Here is a 22,177-nt window from a genome sequence, read left to right on the forward strand (position 1 = left end):
AACGTCAGAACTGTTTGTCTACCTTGTTTATTACATTGTTAGAATCTTTTTCCTTTTTTAAACAGCAAGCCATCCAAAGTCCATCAGCTTTTAAAACAGGGTGCATTCATGTGTGGTTACTCCCTGCATTGTTTTCTGGTCTAAAGATCATATTTATGGATTAATGTGGTTTGGTAGTCGGTGTTACATATGTTCAGTTGCAACACCGGTTTCGCGCGCGCGCGCCAGTATCGAGATCTCTTCTGCTCTTAACGAACCATAACACACACAAATTATGCCAAAATGTCCGTTTTGACGAGTGTTTTTCAGTAAGAGTAACCCACCATTCAAGCAATTGCCGTTAATTTGAAAGTAAAAAGTCGGCCTATCCGTAACAAAACATCGAAAGCTCAGCTGAACAGGGCGGGTTTTTATTTTTCATTTCAAAAACATTCCTCATCACTGAGAGCGCAGTTCATGGTTGCATAGCAATGACAGACGCCACGGGAGCGCAAGCGCTATGGAAACAAGGGAACATTTTCTCACCCAACATCCAATGATCAAATATACATGCAATATACTCATGCAATTAGTCAGACATAGCAAAAGTGTCTTTTTAATCATTTACTATGACACCTTTTGTGCAAAGGTAATGTTTCATGGAGGTTAAAGGTTCTTTATGGAACCATTTATCTTATTTTTTTTTTTTTTTTTTTTTTTTTTTTTAATTTAAGTGTTGTAATCTCTCTGTCACATGTTCCACTTGTGTGCATGCATGTGCTTTCTTGTCATGGGTGTGTTTCACTATAAATTCAGTCTAAAATTGAGAAAATACAGAGCTCTTCTTGATTTCTCCTCAGCATCACCACAAACGCTCTATTTGGTTGAAACCTAAATTATACAATTTATAAGAGGCATCTTCTTTTCTTAGGACTTTTTAATTTTTTCCTTGTTTATCCAGAAAATGTCTATTTTTTCTTTATTCTCATCTTCAGGTCGAAGTGCTGATGATGATAAAGATAGTGACAGTTCTCAAAACGAAAGGTTAGTATATTTTATTTAGCTTATTATTAAATAAGCTGAATTATTAGTAAATTGGGTTTTTTTTTTTTTAAATAATTTTATATGCTTTTATACGCCTATGTCTTGTTATCTAGATATACAATGCAAGTTTAGAAGGGTAGGGTTATAACTTAAGATTATTATAAAGGAGAGGTATATTTATGTACTTTTATTTTATACTGCTTTAAATCAGAATAAATATTATTAATAACAATAACAATTATGATAACTTTATATTGTAATTATACATATGTCCACGCCAGGTTTGTGGTTTAACTGATGGTATATTAACACAATAAATACTAATTTGTTTTTTCATGCTTATGTTCATAATTGTTCAAATTAAAAAGTTCCAAATGATAATAAACAGATTAGTAATGTATAAACAATAATAAAAACGTTGTACAATATTTTATGTATGTATTATTTTTAGTACTGAAATTCTCTTGTCCTAGCAGCATTTTGCAATCAGATATTACAAATGGCATAGTGCCCTCAGACGACCACTAGATTATTACCAATATAACAATGTTCCCTTACCTACGGTTTTTGATTTTTGGATATTTTTGAAGAAAAAAAAATATGTAGCATTAAGCTTAATGCCCAAAACCTAAATAAAAGTATATATTTTTTTTATATACAAATGTATATTTTTATCTTTACAGTGAGGAAATGAAGGGAGAGGTTCACAGTCATTTAGAGGAGAGCATTCGTCCTTACATTGATCTGATCGACACTCTGCGGTCAGTTGGCATTCAGAAGGACTTGGCATTACCAACTATTGCAGTGATCGGAGACCAGAGTTCTGGAAAAAGCTCTGTGTTGGAAGCGCTTTCTGGAGTTGCATTACCAAGAGGAAGTGGTGAGGACTGATTTTACTCTCCTTTGCTATTGGATATTTATATACACTCAGTGACCATTTGTAGGTAGCCCACACCCTTCAGTATTGCTCTATTGTACTTCTTGAACAACCTCTACAACCTGCAATGTTGACACAAGGTAGGATGGATCATTAAATTCAAGTCTGGCAGCAACAAACCACTTAAATCAATATTTCATCAGATTGGCTAATCAGATATTTGCATCAACAAGCAGGTGTAGAGGTAAAGTGGCTACAGAGTGTGTGTTCAAATTGAATTATAAAGGCCCATTCTCACCATGAACCATAAAAGATAACTAAAATAATAACTATATTAGCGTCCACACCATTGGACGATATTGTTTAATTTATTCTAAACTTGCAGTAATGTCTCTGCCACTTTAAATGCACAAGCTCTAAAAGATGCCATAGAATGGCCATTTCACAAGATGTAATATAAGTCTAAGGTGTCCTCAGAATGTGTCTGTGAAGTTTCAGCTCAAAATACCCCATAGATTTTTTATTATACCATGTTTTAACTGGATATTTTGGGGTGGGAGAAAAATGTGCTGATTTGGTGCTGTACCTTTAAATGCAAATAAGCTCATGCTCGCCCCCAAGCTCGACTCCATAATACATTGCATAAATAATACAGAAGTTCACACAAAAAATATAACTCTCAAAATGGACCATTACAAACTGTTCATGATGCAGCATATCAGATCACATGCATGTATTTTGTGGATGTTTGATAGTGTTTGATAGCGTGCTGCACGGCTAACGTGGCTAAAACTACATACTGTTGGAGAGACTCAATAAGAATGAAGATGCGTTTATGAATTATACAGACTACATGCTTTTAAAAATGAAAATAATGACATGGCTCTGGTCTCTGAATACAGTAAGAAACAATGGTAACTTTAACCACATTTAACAGTACATTAACAAAATGCTAACAAAACATTTAGAAAGACAATTTACAAATATCACTAAATATATCATGATATCATGGATCATGTCAGTTATTATCGCTCCATCTTCTTCACAATAAATGCAGAACTTCTGATGATTCAGCTGTGCAGCTCCACAACGTTAATACTGCCTTGCCTTGAACATGGGCATGCAAATTTTGGGGGCGTAAATAATAATGATTCAGACTGTTACGTAATGTTATGTTGGGATTCGCCCTTTTTTTCTGTGGTCACACAAGATTTACATATAAAGGAGGAAACAATGGTGTTTGAGGCTCAGAGTATTTCATTTCCATGTACAGAACTCTTATTATTTAACTATACTAAGGTGAATACAATTTTCAATTCTATGGCACGTTTAAAGCAGGATGGATTCTTATTGGCTGTCAATGATTTTTTAGTTTGTCAGCTGGGGAAATTTTTTTTTTCTGAAATTGATTCCTATGATGTATGTTCTATGTCCGTGCCATAATTGTTATAGTTGTGGTTTGAATTCTGCTATTTATTTAAATACAACATTTCTTACAAACAGTATCTTCATCGTTATCGTCCATGGTGTGAATGGGGCAAAATAATTAAAGAATAATTACTTTTGTCAGCATATGCACTGTTTTTTGTATATATTTTATTTGTAACATAATATTCCAGTGTCAGTTTTCTTGGTTATTAACTGAACTGTGTTTGCTATAGGAATTGTCACCAGATGTCCACTAGAGCTGAGGCTGAAGAAGGTAACAGGTGGAGTCAGATGGAAGGCTGTTCTATCCTACCGTAAGAAGAGAATTGAATTTGTGGATTCCATACTTGTTGCTGGTTAGTAGCCTAATATTGTTTGAAGTGGCAAGGTGCAAGTGGCTCTAAATTATACATTTTACAGCTGGATTTACAGTAAACCAAATAATGTTGCAGGTCCTCCTAACATTTCTGGCCAACGGGTGAGTGGAAGGACGGCACGTTCAGCTTATGATAAGAAGAAATTTGAATTTCAGGATCCTTCAGAAGTTGAAGAACATGTTAAAGCAGGTTAGTGTAAGGTCATTGTAACGCTTCACAATGCAAGTGTGCATTCAAATATTATCCATAAACTCTCTCTTTTTTCCTTGCATTATCATCAACATACATGGGGAATTACACAGAAAACACTCGTTACAACTTACAGTAAACAAATATATCCTCCTGAGACCCAGAATTTTTTTTTTTTTTTTTTGAATTTAGTATTTTTTCACATCTTCATATTGTTTAGAGCACAAGAAACAAATTAAATTTTTTTTATTATTATTATAATTTATTCATATGTTATGCTATGTCCTTTTTTGGTGGACACTAGGACTAAGTTGTTTAAACAATAAAATGACATGAAATGACATGTATAGGCAAAAACAATGGGATTTTATTTTTTTAAATTACCAATCAATTTTTAGGCTTCAGGATTTTTTTTAACCAAAGATGAATCTCAACTATATTATGAAAGATATAATGGAATGAATCGATATACCATTTAAAGTAGTCATATATGGTAGGGATATATGGGTTCCCTTTCAGTCGGTCACGTTCGACGTACGTCAGTAGTGACTGACGAATTGGGATATCGCTTAGAGAGCCCTATCAGCTTCGTGTAAACTAAAACAAGCCAATGGAATTGGCGTGCGATATTTGCATAATGCGCACCGCCTCCGACAGGTGTATATAAATAGGAAGCAGATGCAATCGCACTCTGTCTTTCGCTTCGGAGCCATTCAGTGGTGTCCTGTTTAAGAAGACTGTTTTGTGTGAACTAAACTGCCTCGAAGAGGATTCACAGCAAGCCGTGTGTGCCGGTGTGACGGTGCTACAGCGAGGTCGCGAGCTCCCGAGGATCCGAGCTATAGCTCTCAACTGCTGTTTTCACAGCACACGCCTAAGAGTGAAGTGTGTGTTGCGATTTGGGCCGGTTCCTCGGTGTGTCCAGGGAGTGGTGTACCTGGCACATCGCGTCACTCCCTGTGTGCTTCGGCACGAGCGAGTTGACTGTTTTCCCCTTCTAAAAGAGCTTTACAGACGAACCCTGACAGTATGTAATTTCGTCTGTGCATTAATGGGTGCGGTCGTTCCCTGGTCCCTGCTGATGGGCACAATCGTTGCATTTCGTGTTTGGGCATTCAGCACGCTGAAGCAGCTTTTGTGGATGGTTCATGTTCCTATTGCGGGAACATGACTATCGCGGTGCTGAGGTCGAGACTCTCCTTCCTGAAGTCTCAGGAAGCGGGGGTCCCCTCCCCTATGCCCCGTTCGACCGTTTTTTCCGGCCCGGGCCGGAATGACGGTTCGGCGGTGTATAGGAGGGGTGACCTGAGGATTACGGTCAGGGCTTCCCCGCCGAGCGGAAACGCTCCCCGGGCCCCTGCCGCCTCATCAGCACCGCAACCCATCGTGCCAGCGTTGGTTTCCGCTGGGCCCTCTACGGACTGTCCAGCCGTTACCTTTGGTGTGCCGGCGGAGGATCGGATGTCGATATCTGCATCGGAAGGTGAGCCTGAGTCCTCGGGGGAGGAAGATCCGGACGCGCTGCCGCCCGGGACGGTAGCGTTGCCCGAATTGGGTCCCGAGCTCACGGCTGTGCTCTCCCGGGCCGCCTTGTGCGTCGGGCTTGAGTGGAACCCTCCACCCTGTCCCGGCCCATCTCGGCTGGACGATTGGTACTTGGGGGGGGTCGCGCTAGTCAAACACAGCATCCCGCCCCAATGCCTTTCTTCCCGGAAGTACACGATGAGGTGACTCGGTCTTGGCAAGCTCCGTATAGGGCTCGTACAAGGCCTGGTCCCTCGTCCGCCTTCACCTCCCTGGACGGTGGGGAAGCCAGGGGATACGCGAGGATCCCGCCAGTCGAGCGGTCTGTTGCGATGCAGTTGTGTCCAACGGCTGCTGGCTGGCACGGTGGAGAGCTGTGCCCAACAGTTCTCCGCTGCACAGAAGCAGGCTGAGGCTATCAGACATGTCATGCCACGGCGGTCCGCTGCTGCCTCCACCCAGCCGCCCGTGGCTCAGCCTCAGCCCGCTCGTCGCCGAGGGCGCCCGCCTGCGTCTTCCTCCGCCCCTGCTAAGTCGGCAAAGCAGCAGCCAACACCAGCCAAACAGCAGGGTGCCGGTCGCGGACGTGGTGCCCAGCCCATCTCTGCCAAGCCAGGTGGCAAGCGGTCGAGGAAAACTCGGCCCTGAGACGGGCGACCTGGATGGAAAGGTTCCTGCTCTTCGGGAGAGTATTCCATCTGCTCTCCCACCCCCGGAGGAGGGCCGGGGGGATTTTGTGGCGTCTGTCCATCTACCGCCACTGGCTCTCTGGAGTCCAGCGGTACCCACTTTGTCACAAAAAGAGCAGTTTCCTCAAACTCCAGGTCACAAGAGGGCGCGTCTGCCAGTGTGCCAGGCCCCGCCTCGCCACTCGCAACCCCCTCCCATTCCGCCAGTAGGCGGCAGTGTGATGGCGCAGACCGCGTCCCGTGCGCCGTCTCCCATTCGCACTGCTGCCTCGCAGAGTCCGACCTCACTCCGGGCCGCTCCCATGCTGTCCGAGTCGGGTCCCTCTCTGCCTTGCTGCCCCACCCCCGGTGCGTCTGTGGTGCCTTTGGTCCCGCTGGCTCGGAGTCTGGAGGCGTGGATCACGCTTCCCAGCCCGTCCCGCTGGCTCATTCGCACCATCAGACTCGGCTATGCGATTCAGTTCGCCCGGCGTCCCCCGGTTTTCAGGGGTGTCCACTTCACTCAAGTGTCGTTGGACAGTGCACCTGTTCTCCGGGCGGAGATTGCTGTCCTACTGGACGGAGGATGCAATCGAGCCGGTCCCTCCAGCCGATATGAAGTCGGGGTTCTACAGCCCCTACTTCATTGTACCGAAAAAGGGCGGTGGGCTACGGCCAATCCTGGATCTGCGCGTCCTGAACCGGTATCTTCACAGGATGCCGTTCAAGATGCTCACGCAGAAGCGTATTTTCGAATGCGTCCGTCCCCGGGATTGGTTTGCAGCAATAGACCTGAAGGACGCGTACTTTCATGTCTCGATTCTGCCTCGACACAGACCCTTCCTCCGGTTTGCGTTCGAGGGTCGGGCATATCAGTACAAAGTCCTACCCTTCGGGCTGGCCCTGTCAGCCCGCGTCTTTACGAAGGTTGCGGAGGTGGCCATTGTTCCCTTCAAGGAACAGGGCGTTCGTATTCTCAACTATCTCAACGACTGGCTGATCCTGGCCAGCTTGCGAGAGCAGTTGTGCGAACACAGGGACATGGTTTTAGCTCACCTCAGCCGGTTGGGTCTTCGGGTCAACTGGGACAAGAGCAAACTCGCCCCCGGGCAGAGGATCTCTTATCTCGGTCTCGAGCTAGACTCGGTCGCATGGACTGCGCGTCTCACCGAGGCGCGCGTCCAGTCGGTGTTGAACTGCCTGAGCTCGCACAAGCGCAGGACAGCGGCTCCACTGAAAGATTATGGCATATGGCATCTGCAGCCGCGGTCACGCCGCTCGGATTGCTTCATATGAGACCGCTTCAACACTGGCTCCACGGCCGGGTCCCGAGATGGGCGTGGCAGTGCGGCACGCTCTGTGTCCCCGTGACACCGAGCTGCTGTCGCATCCTTGTCTGGTGGTCGGACCCTGCGTTCCTGCGGGCCGGAGTACCCCTCGAACAAGTGTCCAGGCATGCTGTGGTCTCCACAGATGCCTCTGCCACGGGATGGGGGGCCACGTACAACGGGCATGCAGTGGCAGGTCTTTGGACGGGGCCTCAGCTGCATTGGCATATCAATTGCCTCGAGTTGCTAGCGGTACGTCTTGCGCTGGCCCGCTTCAAGAAGCTGTTGTCAGGCAAGCACGTTCTAGTCCGCTCAGACAGCACTGCGGCCGTTGCATACATCAACCGTCAAGGTGGTCTACGCTCCCGTCGCATGTCGCAACTCGCCCGCCATCTCTTGTTGTGGAGTCAGAAGTATCTGAGGTCCCTTCGGGCCACTCATGTCCCAGGTGTGCTCAACCGTGCAGCCGACGAGCTGTCACGGCAGCCTCCACTTGCGGGCAAGTGGCGGCTCCACCCCCAGGCGGTCCAGCTGAATTGGCAGCATTTCGGCGAGGCCCAGGTAGACCTGTTTGCCTCCCCAGAAACTGCTCACTGCCAGTGGTTTTATTCCCTGACCGGCGGCACGCTCGGCACGGATGCCCTGGCACACAGCTGGCCCCCGGGTCTGCGCAAATATGCGTTTCCCCCAGTGAGCCTTCTTGCACAACTCCTGTGCAAGGTCAGGGAGGACGGGGAGCAGGTTCTGTTAGTGGCTCCGTACTGGCCCACTCGGACCTGGTTCTCAGACCTCATTCTCCTCGCGACAGCCCCTCCCTGGCCGATTCCTCTGAGGAAGGACCTCCTGACTCAGAGACGGGGCACCCTGTGGCACCCGCGTCCCAATCTATGGAACCTCCACGTGTGGTCCCTGGACGGGATGCGGAGGTTCTGAGTGATCTCCCGCAAGCGGTCGTAGACACCATCACTTCCGCTAGAGCTCCTTCCACTAGGAGTCTCTACGCGTTGAAGTGGAACCTGTTCGTCGAATGGTGTGCCTCTCGCCGAGAGGACCCCCGATCATGTTCGGTCGGATCCGTGCTTTCCTTCCTGCAAGAACGGTTGGAGCGAAGGCTGTCTCCCTCCACCCTGAAGGTGTATGTTGCCGCTATCGCCGCACATCACCACACAGTTGAGGGTAAGTCCCTGGGGAAACACGATCTGATCGTCAGGTTCCTGAGGGAGGCCAGGAGACTGAATCTTCCTCGCCCTTCCTCCGTACCCTCTTGGGATCTGACCCTGGTTCTCACAGCTCTCCGGGGTCATCCCTTTGAGCCTTTGCAATCAGTCGACCTGAAACTAATGTCTCTTAAGACGGTTCTTCTGGTTGCATTGGCTTCCCTGAAGAGGGTAGGGGATCTGCATGCATTTTCGTTCGACGAAACGTGCCTAGAATTCGGGCCTGGTGATTCTCACGTCATCCAGAGACCCCGGCCTGGATACGTGCCCAAGGTTCCTACCACTCCCTTCAGAGATCAGGTAGTGAACCTGCAAGCGCTGCCCTCGGAGGAGGCAGACCCAGCCCTAGCTTTGCTCTGTCCCGTCCGCGCTCTGCGCGTTTACGTGGACAGAACGCGAAGCTTCAGGACCTCAGATCAGCTTTTCGTCTGTTACGGAGGCCAGCAGAAGGGAAAGGCTGTCTCCAAGCAGAGGATGGCCCACTGGATAGTGGATGCCATCGCCCTGGCGTACGAATCCCAGGGCGTGCCTTGCCCGCTCGGGTTGAGAGCCCACTCCACCAGAGGGGTGGCCTCTTCCTGGGCGCTGGCTCATGGCGCCTCGCTGACAGATATCTGTAGAGCTGCGGGCTGGGCGACACCAAACACGTTCGCTAGGTTTTATAGCCTACGTGTAGAGCCGGTATCGTCACGTGTACTCGCATCCACTAGTCGGTAGACGTGTTGTACCCGCTCTAAGTGTCGGCTTGCAATGCCATTCCCGCCACTGGCCGGATACGTGCATACTTTCACTCCAGTCGTGTTCCCCGCTTGGCGAACCCTGTCGAGTTCCTCCGCCTCCCCCTTCGGCTCGGACATTGCGGAGTGTCTGATGCCAGGCCTACATCCGTCGCTGACGCTGTCTGTTGGCTGGGGCCCATATGTCGTGACCCCTCTACGTGAGCGGTTCCATATGTGTAATTATCCACGGTTTAAAACTCCCTACGGGCTGAGTCCGTGTCTTTCCCTTAGCAGAGCCAGCTCTGCTGTCACCTGTCAGATGAGTCTCCCCCTACCAGGTGGAGCCATTCAGTCGGTCTTAGTACATGATGTAACTACAGAAGAGTCAAGTTTTAAATAGAGATGCTAACGGTCTCATCAGATTCAATGAACTATGCTAAGCTATGCAAAAAGTGGTACCGCCAGACCCGGAGATCAGCTGAATGGATTTGAAAACGGTAAAACTCAACTGTTTAACTCTAGGGGAGTTGGAAAATGAGCCTATTTTCAAAAAAAGTGGAGTGTTCCTTTAATGTTATGAAGTGACGAGAATACATTTTGTGCGCCAAAACAAAAGTAAAGTGTTGCCATAGAAACGCATATTTCAGAGCTCAGAATAGAATGTCTTCAAAGTCCCTTTAAAGGCAGGGACACACCAAGTTATCAATTGGCTGTTGGCCAGTGTCGGGCTGTCAGTGAGCGTCTGTTGGGCTAGTTTTTCCGGTGGAGTCCACAAGGCGGCTCTCGTCGGGTTCACGTCAGTGGGAGTTTGCATGACTCAGCATGTAGAATCGGCGTCAGGCCGTCGGTGAGAGAGAGAACACTGATTTGCTGTTCAGCTTAGTGAATGTGTCAGTGCTTGAGAATAATAGCAAAACATCAAGCAAAGTCAAAATGGTATGGATAAGTCATTTCACTTGGCAGCCATCTTTAATTGTTTCATATTGTCATTACCATGTTGTTAAACTAACAGTGAGAAATACACAGTACCCCTGAAACCAAAAATGTAAGTTTTTTAGCTTTTAGTATGAATATGTAACCTTAAGGTTCTGAATAAGCTGGAGTGTTCCAAAACAATGACAAAATTTGCATTTAGGAGATATAAGCATTCCAAACCTACAGTCTCTCAGTTCTGCTGAAATGGATCAAAGGATTATCATCACATCACTGTGGACTTCAGCTTCTCATCAGATCTTCTGTCCAAATAAATGCTCTCTAGAATCTAAGCGTCCCCATACATTATAAATAGACGCTGAAGCTGCGGCTAAAATCGGTTACTTGTTCTCACATTTACAATGTTCTACATTTATGGAGCTGTTTGATATGTCCCGCCCTGTCTTCCTGTTTCAGTTAAAATTACATCAACACATTTGCCATGTCCAAAATCACCCCCTATACCCTTAAATAGGGCACTATTTGAGGAAACGCAAAAAAGATTCATTTAGTCTCACAATGCACCTCAGTAACGAGTGTATGTATGCTCATGCACAATGAGAGTCGTACGCAGAATGAATTCTCACGTCTCGCCAGAAGATGACGCCCGCAGCTGAATCTTCCATCCATCCATTCACTGATTTTACAAACCAGTCGTCCGTGGTGTACAGCATACAATACAGGAAAAATAAATTTTTAATTGATTATTAAATTGTTTATCTAAGGTTTATACATAATTTCCATGACAGAATTCAAGATAAATCCTTTCATCTTACAACTGGAGCTGCCAGTTTGCTAAATTTCAAATGATTATTAAACAGCAAGGACAAACTATGCAAAAGTGGCAGCCCTTCTTCAGTGTCCAGATTTACTCACTCGTTTTCATTCACTCCTTCAAGTGAACTGTATAGAGTGCCTCAGGAATAACATGTTTTTGTACTCAAAACCCGGAAGCGAGTTAACATTTGAAGACTTCCGGTTCCATCGTCCTAAAGTCTATGGGGTTTTTTTTAATGGGTTTTTGCTAAATCGCCTGAAATAAGGTCTGTGGTGAACAAAACCTCAAAATATTTTCACGGTTTGATCTATGACATAAATGTTTCGGTTACATAGGTAACCCTCATTCCCTGAAGGAGGGAACGGAGACGTACATCGGACAGACCGACGAATAGGAATCTCGCTAGAGAGGCCAATCTGCTTTGAGTGTAACTAAACGAGCCAATGCACATTGGCATGCAATCATATGCATCAGCTGCTCGCCTCGCAGCACAGGTATTTAATGAGCAGCAGGTGTGTTGCATCTTCAGGTTTTCGCTGAGGAGCCGAACAGGTTAGGTGGCAGCATCAGTGGGGTACAGCGACTGTGGCGACGGGACATACGTCTCCATTCCCTCCTTCAGGGAACGAGGGTTACCTATGTAACCAAGATGCTCCCATTCAGTCTGTCACCTTCGACGTATGTCAGACAGACTGACGAATAGGAATCCCTACCAAAGCGCCACAGGAGCTACCCTGAACCCCCTTGCCTAAGGACGGTGGGACATGGCTAACACAGAGAGTGTCGATCACTGCTGTTCCCCACAACCCACTCAGTGTGACTATTGGATAAAACTGGGAAAGCGTACCCTTTCACTGGAAAGGAATGCTGCGGAGCCACATCCTTCCCCGAAGGAGTTATGTGGAGAAGTACATATGGACTAACCCCGTAGGGCTGTACTACATATGGAAGAACTGGGGTGAGAGGTGGGTACTCCCAGAGGGAAAGACATGGGCTTACTTTAGGAGCAACCATGGAACTAGACATATGGGATCCCTGTAGGGCCACACATATGGTACCCAGCCTAAACCCGGTTCTCAAGGATGCAACGGAGTATTAGACCTGGCGCCAGACGCTCCGCCACATCGGCTGCCGAAGGGAGATCGGAGGAGTCAACGGGGTCTGCCTTGTAGTGACTCTCTGGAGTAAAAGTGCATGTAAGCACAGCAAGCCAACACTAATCAAGGGCCTCTCCGTGCCTCTGACCTGATGTGAGAACACAGGAGGAGACCGGCTCGACACGAAGGCTATAGAATCTAGCGAACGTGTTAGGTGTAACCCAGCCCGCAGCTCTACAAATGTCTGTCAGCGAGGCACCACGCTCCAGCGCCCAGGAGGATGCAACACCTCTCGTGGGGTGAACATGCAACCTGAGCAAGCAGGGCACGCCTTGAGCATGGTAAGCCAAGGCGATGACATCCACTATCCAGTGGGCCATCCTCTGCTTGGAGACAGCCTTTCCCTTCTGCTGGCCTCTGTAACAGACAAAGAGCTGGTCTGAGGTCATAAAGCTTTGAGTCCTGTCTATGTACAATCACAAAGTGCAAACTGGACAGAGCAAATCCAGGGCTGGGTCTGCCTCCTCTGGGGGCAGCGCTTGCAGACTCACTACCTGGTCCCTGAAGGGAGTGGTAGGAACCTTGGTCACATAGCCAGGCCGGGATCTCAGTACCACGTGGCCGTCACGCGGCCAGTACTCTAGGCACAATTTGTTGACTGAAAATGCCTGCAGGTCCCCTACCCTCTTGAGGGAGGCCAATGCAACCAGCAGCAAAGTCTTCATAGACAGAATCTTTAAGTCTGCTGACTGCAAGGGCTCAAAGGGAGCATTCTGGAGTGCTCTAAGCACCAGAGAAAGGTCCCAAGAGGGTATGGAGGGGGGTCGAGGAGGATTTAATCGTCTCGTTCCCTAAGGAACCTGACGACCACGTGCTTACCAACAGACTTGCCATCTGTGTGATCGTGGTATGCGGAAATTGCGGCAGCCTTCGCTCCAACCCCTGCTGCAAGAATGAAAGCATGAACATCTTCGGGGTCTTCAGCGAGAAGAGCACCACTCGACGAACAGGTTCCACTTCAAGGCGTAGGCACGTCTTGTAGAAGGTGCACGTGCCGAAGTGATGGTGTTAAGTACCTCAGGGGGGTACTTACGTCCAGGGACCAGAAATGGGGTTTCCAGAGGTCTGACGCGGGTGCCAAAGAGTGCCCCGTCTCTGTGAAAAAAGGTCTTTCCTCAGATGAATGCACCAGGGAGGGGCAACCTCAGATGCTTCTGACTCCAAAGGAGGAGATGGCAGGCAAGTTGTGACATGCCAACGGGAGCGTAGACCACACTGACAGTTGATGTACGCAACAGTCACAGTGTTGTCCGTGCGGACCAGCACATGCTTGCTCCGTAACGGCCCTTTCAGGCGGCTCAGGGCAAGGTGTACTGCTAGCAACTCGAGGCAGTTGATTTGCCAATGCAGTTGGGGGCCCGTCCAAACTCCTGATACTGCATGCCCGTTGTACGTGGCACCCCAGCCGGTGGCAGAGGCATATTTGAACACCACAGCATGCCGGAACACCTGCTCTAGGGGCACTCCTGCCCGAAGAAACAAGGGGTCCGACCATGGGCCGAAGGCTTGGCGGCATTCCAGAGTGATTGCCACTCAGAACGTACTGTGTTGCCACGCCCATCTTGGGATGCCAGGCGAACTGAATCGCATAGCTGAGCCTGATGGTCCGAATGAGCCAGCGAGACGGACTGGGGAGCGCTAACCAGGCTCGCAGAGACTGTACAAGTGGGATCAAAGGGACCGTAGGCTAGTGTTGCTTTCGTCAACGAAAATTATGACTATATATTGTCGTCAACGAGCCTTTATCATGTGACAAAAACGAGACGCAACGTAAATGCTGGTCATGTGACGATGACTATAATTAAATGTATAATGCAATATTCATTTTCATTAACCAAAACGAGACGAGATGAAATGTTAAAACATTATTTTATCTCGTTTAGTTGTATTATTATTATTTTGCAGTATTTATTTCCTGTGTCTCACTTCAGGTGCTGATCAGGTCGCACTGCGCAGACGCAGGCGACGTCACCTCATCTGACATAGAGAACGGGACCGATATGTAGGTAAATATGTAGATTTCATGTGCTCATAACTTAATGAAAAATGCACGAATCATAGAAAATGCACATCATTATTTAAAGCACATTCTTACGATTAAAATGAATCCAAAATCCCGATCAGGTTTTTTTGCCCTCGAGTCCGAGTCCAAGTCATTTGATTTTGAGTATCTACCGATACAGAGTCCCGATCCGATACTTCTATAATACATAAAAAAAGAATAAAGAAGAGCGAAAAAAAAGATCCAGGATGTTCCTTATTTTTTATTTAGTTCACCTTATTTTAACATTCAACAACTCTGTTAACAAACAGAGCACTTCTGTGAGGTAGCTTGAACAATCAAGTAATAAATAACAAATTCTTCACTTTTGGACTTTAGTGCAACAGTAATTATAAAAAAGTGGACTTTTTCAGTGCCTTAGCCTGATGGACCTGCAACAACGCCATAGCGTGTAAGGCGGAAGCCTGGTAAGCCTTGCCGGTAAGATCCGACTAGTGCTTACAGGCCCGGGAAGGGACCCCATCCAGAAACACACAAGTAGAACGTCATCTTTAAGAAGATGCAAGCTCTACTCGTGTAAGTTCTTTCAGGGAGTTGATTTTAAAAATGCTGAAGCACGCAGAGGAATGGCCGCGGCAACACAGACAGGGATTATGTGCAGCCTGTCATGTGCTCTCCTCTCTTTGAAGACGTTGCACTTACCAGCTGTGAAAACATCTATTCAGTGCTCAAGAGTGCACCGTTACCGGCCGTGAAAACAGCCTTTACAACTGGTAACAGCTTTGCTCAATAAAGCAAAAAAGAAAATTAATCTTGACTTGACCCCGCTGCTATGCTGTCCGCCCGCACCGAGAAAAAGAGCAGTATGAAGAGCTGGACTCGTCTAGAAGACACTTGCTTGCAGAAACACACACACATATGTTTGGGTCCGAAGCGAAAAGCTGAAGATGCAATGCACCTGCTGGTCATTAAATACCCGTGCTGCGAGGCGAGCAGCTGATGCATATGATTGCATGCCAATGTGCATTGGCTTGTTTAGTTACACCCGAAGCAGATTGGCCTCTCTATCGAGATTCCTATTCGTCGGTCTGTCCGACGTATGTCGAACGTGACCGACTGAATGGGAACACACCAGTTATAACCCACTTGTGATTTTTTAAACCTTTAATGTGTCTTAAAACGGCGGTTGCTAATAAGTTGCTAAAAGGGACTACTTCAGACATTTGTACAGCATTTCTCATGGAGAAAGTGGATAAGTATTCATACACAGCACAGATCAGTTTTGGCAGTTGATTGACAGCATTTTTTGAACTGGTTGAATCATTTCAACTTCTTTAGAGGAGGGCCATTTGTGTCAATGAATGTGCTAAAGGGAAGCTTCACTCTAAGACGAATCGGTGTAGTTATTCACGCTGCTTTAAAGGACATATTTTTTCTTACAACATAGTTAATTTTGCAGTGTGTGTGTTACAGCCCAGAATGAACTGGCAGGAAAAGGGGTGGGAATATGTGATGAGCTCATCACTTTAGAGGTCATGTCACCAGATGTGTGTGACCTCACACTGATCGATCTACCTGGAATTGCACGAGTCCCAGTTAAAGGACAACCAGAGGATATTGGAAACCAGGTGAGCAGTATAATTCGATTTTGCAACCCACATTCTGTACTATAGACATCCAGTTTTAAAACACATATGTTTTCATGTCTTGCAGATCAAACGTCTGATTATGAAATTTGTTGAGAAGCCAGAGACTATAAACCTGGTAGTGGTCCCTTGTAACACTGACATCGCAACAACAGAAGCATTAAAAATGGCACAAGAAGTAGATCCTGAGGGCAAAAGAACTGTCGGTAATGAAGCAATGATCCACACAAAATCTAATAATCTCGCCAAATATGTTTGAGGACATCAAATCATCAAATGCACTTTTTACAAAATACATTTTTTTCATCCTCACAGCCATTTTGACCAAGCCAGACCTCATAGACAAGGGAACAGAGGGGAACATTCTGGACATTGTCCACAACAAAGTGATTCCTCTCAGCAAAGGTTATGTCATGGTGAAGTGTAGAGGACAACAGCAGATCAATGAGAACATTCCTCTGGAGGAGGCAGCTCAAATGGAGAGAGATTTCTTCCAAAATCATGACTATTTCAGGTTACAATCTAAGGAGATTATCATTTTAACTTTTTAGCATGAATTCATTTGTGATTTTAAATTCATTTTGATATGTTTTGAGGTATAAAGTAAAAACAAAAAGTAAAATAAACTTTAAAGGGATAGTTCACCCAAAAAGGAAAAAAATGTTTTCATTAATTCTACTCATCCTCATGTTGTTTGAAACCCATAAGACTTTTGTTTACCTTTGGAACACAAATGACAATTTTTTTGATGAAATCTGAAAGCTTTCTGTCCTTCCATAGACAGCTACGCAACTGACACTTTGACACTTCGAAAAGTTTAAAGTTCAGATCGTAAAACAAATCCATATGAGTTTAGTCCAAATGTTCTGAAGAGACACAATCACTTTGATGAACTTAATTTAGCCTTATAATCACATATGGATTAGTTTTACAATCGCTTTATGAAAACTTTTTGATGCGTCAGAGTGTCAGTTGCGTAGCTGTCAATGGAGGGACAGAAATTGCTCAGATTTCATCAAAAATATCTTATTTTGTGTTCCATAGATGAACAAAAGTCTTGCAGGTTTGGAACGACACAAGGTTGAATAATTAATGATAGAATTTTAATTTTGTCCATTACAATTTTTTCATTATCTGTTTATCAAGATACAGTAGGCTACATGAGCTGAAGTAAGCCCCATCTAAACTATGTGCCTTCCCTTTTCTACAGATGCCTCTTGAATGAGAATAAAGCGACTATTAAATGTCTTGCTGTCAAGCTGACTCAGAATCTTGTTGATCACATCAAAGTAAGTTTGTAAATGTCTCAACCTAAAAGTCATTAATTTTGTGGTGGTTATAGTCAGAGACTATAACCAAATTGTGTCTCACCTATCTTTGTCAGAAATCACTGCCACAGCTCAATGAGCAGATTAAAAATCTGTTGTGGGATGTGAGGAATGAGCTCAAGGAGTGTGAGACTGGACCACCAGAAGATCTTAAGGGAGCCAAACTGTTCCTCATTGAAGTAGGATCTCAAGTCGTCACATCTTCATTATGATTAGGGGTCCAAGCTGCTGTAACCCTATGTACCAAAACATTTCTTAATATGCATTTTGTGATAAAGACAGATCCTTTTGTCCATAAAATTAGCTGCCCCTTAAAAGAGATATAAACCTATGGAGCCCCTAAATGGACCTTTGCAAAAATTTAAAAAAAATATACAGACTTTCACGTGTGCACAAGTAACATATTGCATGCTCAAGAAGAACAAGAAAACAAGAGCATGATGGATGTGCATGAATTACTAGAGATCTATTTTAAACTTGGACTTCAATACAAAGACATTGTTTGCATTCTTGCATTTTGACACAGAATCCTGTTCCGACTAAAAGAATACTCAAGTATTGATATTATCGTATTTATTCAGCATCAACTCCAAGCATCAGGCCAGCTCCATGGATACAGGTGGATGCATGCAAAGTGTAAAGAAAACAGACTGCATATCAGAAAAGAACTTGTTTGTTTAATTTTGAGCTCGCAAGATCCTGGTGGTGTAGAATTCAGGAAAGCCTGATGTCTCCATCGATGCAACTATTTTGCAAAAGGACCAAATTACATCTGGCACTTTGATTCTCATGACAAACTGAAGCCATATGATATTTGCATAAACGGATGTATTGAATGGCAAGACATGCTATTTTGAGACAAAAAAGTCAGAATTCGGAAATCGGAATTGCGAGTAAGAATTTTTGCAATTACCTTAACATCAATTAAAAAGTTCATTTTTGCAAAGCGTGGTTCATTCTGTTTAAATCACTGTGCTTTTGTCTTATGCCTTGTATGAACAGCATCAGAAAATGTTCTCTTTTACCCCCTAAGAAGATTTGCTTTTGCTGTCTAATGATAGCTTAAGAGGCTCATGAAACAAATTTGATTTTTTCTCACAGACCATAAAAAGATTCAGTGATCAAATCCACTCCTTATCATCAGGGGAACTGATGAGTGAGGAAAATTTGTATGTCCAGCTTCGTGTTGAATTCAAGAAGTGGAGTGATCATCTTAACAGTACAAAGACATCCTGTCAGTATATTTCCAAACATGCTACAACTTTAAATTTACTGTTGTTTTTCCTTAGAGTTCTGATGAAAATGAAAAAGTCATTTAATTTCATAGGAAATCTATTTGTTTCCTAACAAGTTAGCAATACAAAACAGTTGAGTCAGAATAACAGAGGGAGGGAACTGGTCGGCTTCAGTAGCTACAGACTGTTTGAGATGATTTTGCAAAAACATGTGGCCAATCTTAAGGAGCCATCCATTGACTTACTCAATACCGTCAAAGGTACCATCACACATCTTTGTGTTTAAAGACTTATTTAGGTTATCTTGGAGAGCCTCGATTATAAAAACAAAAGATTTAAATCACACTTAATGACAAATTTCAATCTTCTTGACTTTATGTATTTCTTCCAAAGAAATCATCATCTCACAATTCATTGATGTGGTGAGTCGGTGTTTCCGGAACTGGCCTGTCCTTCAAAACCACACTAAGGTAAATAATGCTCTTAATTAGTGGCAAAACTTGTCCAATTTTTATCCAGTTAAAACAAGATCTCTTTCCTCTGTACTTTATCGTTTGACTTTTCCATTTTACACATAGGATAAAATCAACAACATTCAGTTAACCCAGCAAGAAAAGACAGAGATGAGGATCAAAGAGCAGTTTGAAATGGAAAACATGATCTACACTCAAGATCCCATCTACTTGAAGATCTTGAATGAGATTACAAATGAGACATTTTCAGAAGATCAGTTACCAATCTTTGACAAAAAGTGCAAGTACAGTAATATGCTGGAGGCGTATTATGAGGTAGATCTTCTTAGTTTTCATTAACAAATTACAGTGCAGTGCTCGTGGTGTGGAACTTAGTATCTCATTGTTTCCTTTCAGATTGTGGTGCAGCGGATGGCTGACCAACTGCCCATGATGATCTCTTTTTTCATGCTGAAGGAGACTACTCAGCTCCTGTATACTGACATGTTGAGTTTACTGGAAAAGCCAGATGTGCGTGATCTCCTGTTTGAGGACTCTGATGTCAGCAAAAGGCGCAAAGAACTACGAGCGCGCCTGAAACGTTTGAGTACTGCTCAGGAAGCAATTAGCACTTTTTGTACTGACTAGAGGATATTATCTGAAAAAACATATAATACATTGTAAAAAAAACAAACAAACAAACAAAAAACACGGCAGCTGTGGTTGCCAGTATTTTACCATAAAAAATACAGTAGCAAACTTTTATGGTTTTACGGAGCTTAAATTTATGCTAAAAACATGTTAATCTTATGATGTTTTATAAGCTCACTTTCACTTAAATTTTATCAAAACAAGACAACATAAAGTTCACCAGTGATCTCAAACCCTTTATAGTGCTGCATACGTTCAGCATCAATAGCTTATTTATAATCACCTGGTTCTGATGATGTGCAAAATTCAGCTGGAGGGCAGGAAGTAAAGAAACTACAGAAAAAAATACAGAAAAAAGGTAAAAATTGCGAGACACAAATTTGTAGAATCACAAATTTACAGAATCACAATGTTTGAACTGCAAGATATATAGTTGCTGTTTTAGAAAATCTGTATTGCGAATAGGAATTTTTGCAATTACCTTAACATCAATTATAAAGAAGTTCATTTTTGAATAGCATAGTTCATTCTGTTGCTTTTGTCTTATGCCTTGTATGAACAGCACCTGAAAATGTTCTCTGTTTAGATAATGCCTCTTTTACCTCCTCAGAAGATTTGCTTTTGCTGTCTAATCATAGTGTAACAGGCTTATGAAACTAATTTTATTTTTTCTCACAGACCATAAAAAGATTCAGTGATTAAATCAACTCCTTATCAACAGGGGAACTAATGAGTGAGAAAAAAAACTAATTATGTGGTTCTGATAACGTGAAAATTTAGCTGGAGGGCAGGAAGTAAAGAAACAGAATGGAAGACTTAGAGGAAAGTCCGTATTGTAGCGGTTTAGACACTATTTCAAAAGATAGATATAAGCAAAAAATCACTAAATATGTTGGACGTGATCCTTATGTTATGAAGAGGAGCGATTTTTCTACTGAATTGAAAACTTGTGAAGCTGCCGTCACAACGTATTGAGTTCTAGTCTGGTTTGTTTATATCGGGCTGCTTTTCTGCTAGAGTGTTTAGGGCAGTAATTTTGAGTTTGTCGTGATTGTGAAAAATGTCTCCATTGTAGGTAATTCATGCTGAATCTGAATTCAGGGAAAAAAACTGGATGCTGTAATGCCTTTTCTACATGTAAAAACACTAAGGGAAGCAGGTTGAGGAGAGAAAAAGTTTTATATCAAATCAAATAATGTCACTGATTGAACCCACTGCCTATCACTCAATAAAATAGAGTGTTTTTGTAACTTTTGTATTTTGTTCAGTTTAATAATTAACATTTCATTTGCGAGTATAACTCTCACTGGGCTTGTGAATGAGCATAACTTGCACACAGCCACTTTAAAACCATTCAAAAGCTTCTATGGGATTTATTTTGGTTGTCATTTGTTGAAATAAATACAAAAAAATACATCTGCATCACTACATTGTACAGACATTACAGGCCAAACACCTCGGGTGTTCGATTTACCTAAACAAAACGTATAGCTCTTAAGACAATGCATAGCCTACAAAAATTCAGTCTAGCTTTGGAGTCATTCTCTCTATTCATATGAACATTAAAGTCTCCACTTAATTTTATCAAATCTAGTAATGCCAAATGAAATCAACATGGTTAGGAACCATTGAAGTAGGAGACAAAGTAATCATTTATTTCTAACAAAATAAACATTTCAATATCTCAAAAAAGCACCAAACAGGTAAGAATAAACAAACCCAACAATAACTCACAAAAACGAAATGGTAACAATCTAAGAATAAAAAACATAAATGATGTCTCTTACTGAAAAATGTAGTATAAAACCCATTAAAAGATTTACATTATTTAAAAAAAAAAATCCATAACATATTTGGACAATGGAGCGCCTATTTACAGGAGCGCCATTTTGTTTGCGTTCTATGTGACGTCAAATGGTTGCACTCTGTCAGCTACTTACATTACTCTATGGCTATTTTTACCGCAACACAACTCGGAATATAAAATACGATGCCACTTGTGCAGCTTTCGGTTGTAATTTTCAGTCAATGAGCCACAAGAGAAGCGATGTAAGTCTTTACTGCTTTACTAACGATAAGAAGAGGAGAAAAGAATGGGAAGTTGTAATGTGGTCGAATAAAACTTCTTACAGATCCGCGTTTTTGTTCTCTTCACTTTAGCCCTGGTGCCTTTGAGGCTTTTAGTAGACCACAGCTGAAAATGTACAGTACACGATGGATATGAGTGTATGCTTTAACCAAATGCTACGCCTGTCATGGAGACTGACGAGGTACGCTTATAACACATCTGAATTGAGACAGACTGCCTCAAAGCTTGTGTTTCCCATTCTTTTTTCCTCTTCTTATCGCTATAAAGCAGTAAAGACTTACATTGCTTCTCTTGTGGCACAAGTGGCATCGTATATTATATTCCGAGTTGTGTTGCGGTAAAAATAGCCATAATGTAAGTAGCTGACAGAGTGCAACCATTTTACGTCATTGACATAGAAAGCAAACAAAATGGCGCCGCCCATTGTCCTAATATGTTATGGATTTTTTTTTAAATAACGTAAATCTTTCATGGGTTTTCTACTACATATTTCAGTAAGAGACATCATTTATGTTAT

The 22,177-nt window shown here is 43.8% G+C and overlaps 1 protein-coding gene across 1 annotated transcript; it reads left to right on the plus strand.

Moving 5' to 3' along the window:
* Positions 1-810: 810 nt before the first annotated feature.
* On the plus strand, positions 811-20,914 carry LOC137015631 (interferon-induced GTP-binding protein Mx3-like). Its single transcript, XM_067380680.1, has 14 exons — positions 811-1,023; positions 1,707-1,903; positions 3,562-3,684; positions 3,781-3,894; positions 15,733-15,887; positions 15,973-16,111; positions 16,221-16,419; positions 17,116-17,194; positions 17,290-17,412; positions 18,335-18,467; positions 18,585-18,728; positions 18,862-18,938; positions 19,047-19,256; positions 19,338-20,914. Exons 1-14 carry the CDS (start codon positions 944-946, stop codon positions 19,566-19,568), a joined length of 2,004 nt encoding a protein of 667 aa, XP_067236781.1. The 5' UTR covers positions 811-943; the 3' UTR covers positions 19,569-20,914.
* The last annotated feature ends 1,263 nt before the right edge of the window (positions 20,915-22,177 follow it).

Source organism: Chanodichthys erythropterus, chromosome 24 (genome assembly GCF_024489055.1).
Source record: "Chanodichthys erythropterus isolate Z2021 chromosome 24, ASM2448905v1, whole genome shotgun sequence".
NCBI lineage: Eukaryota > Metazoa > Chordata > Actinopteri > Cypriniformes > Xenocyprididae > Chanodichthys > Chanodichthys erythropterus.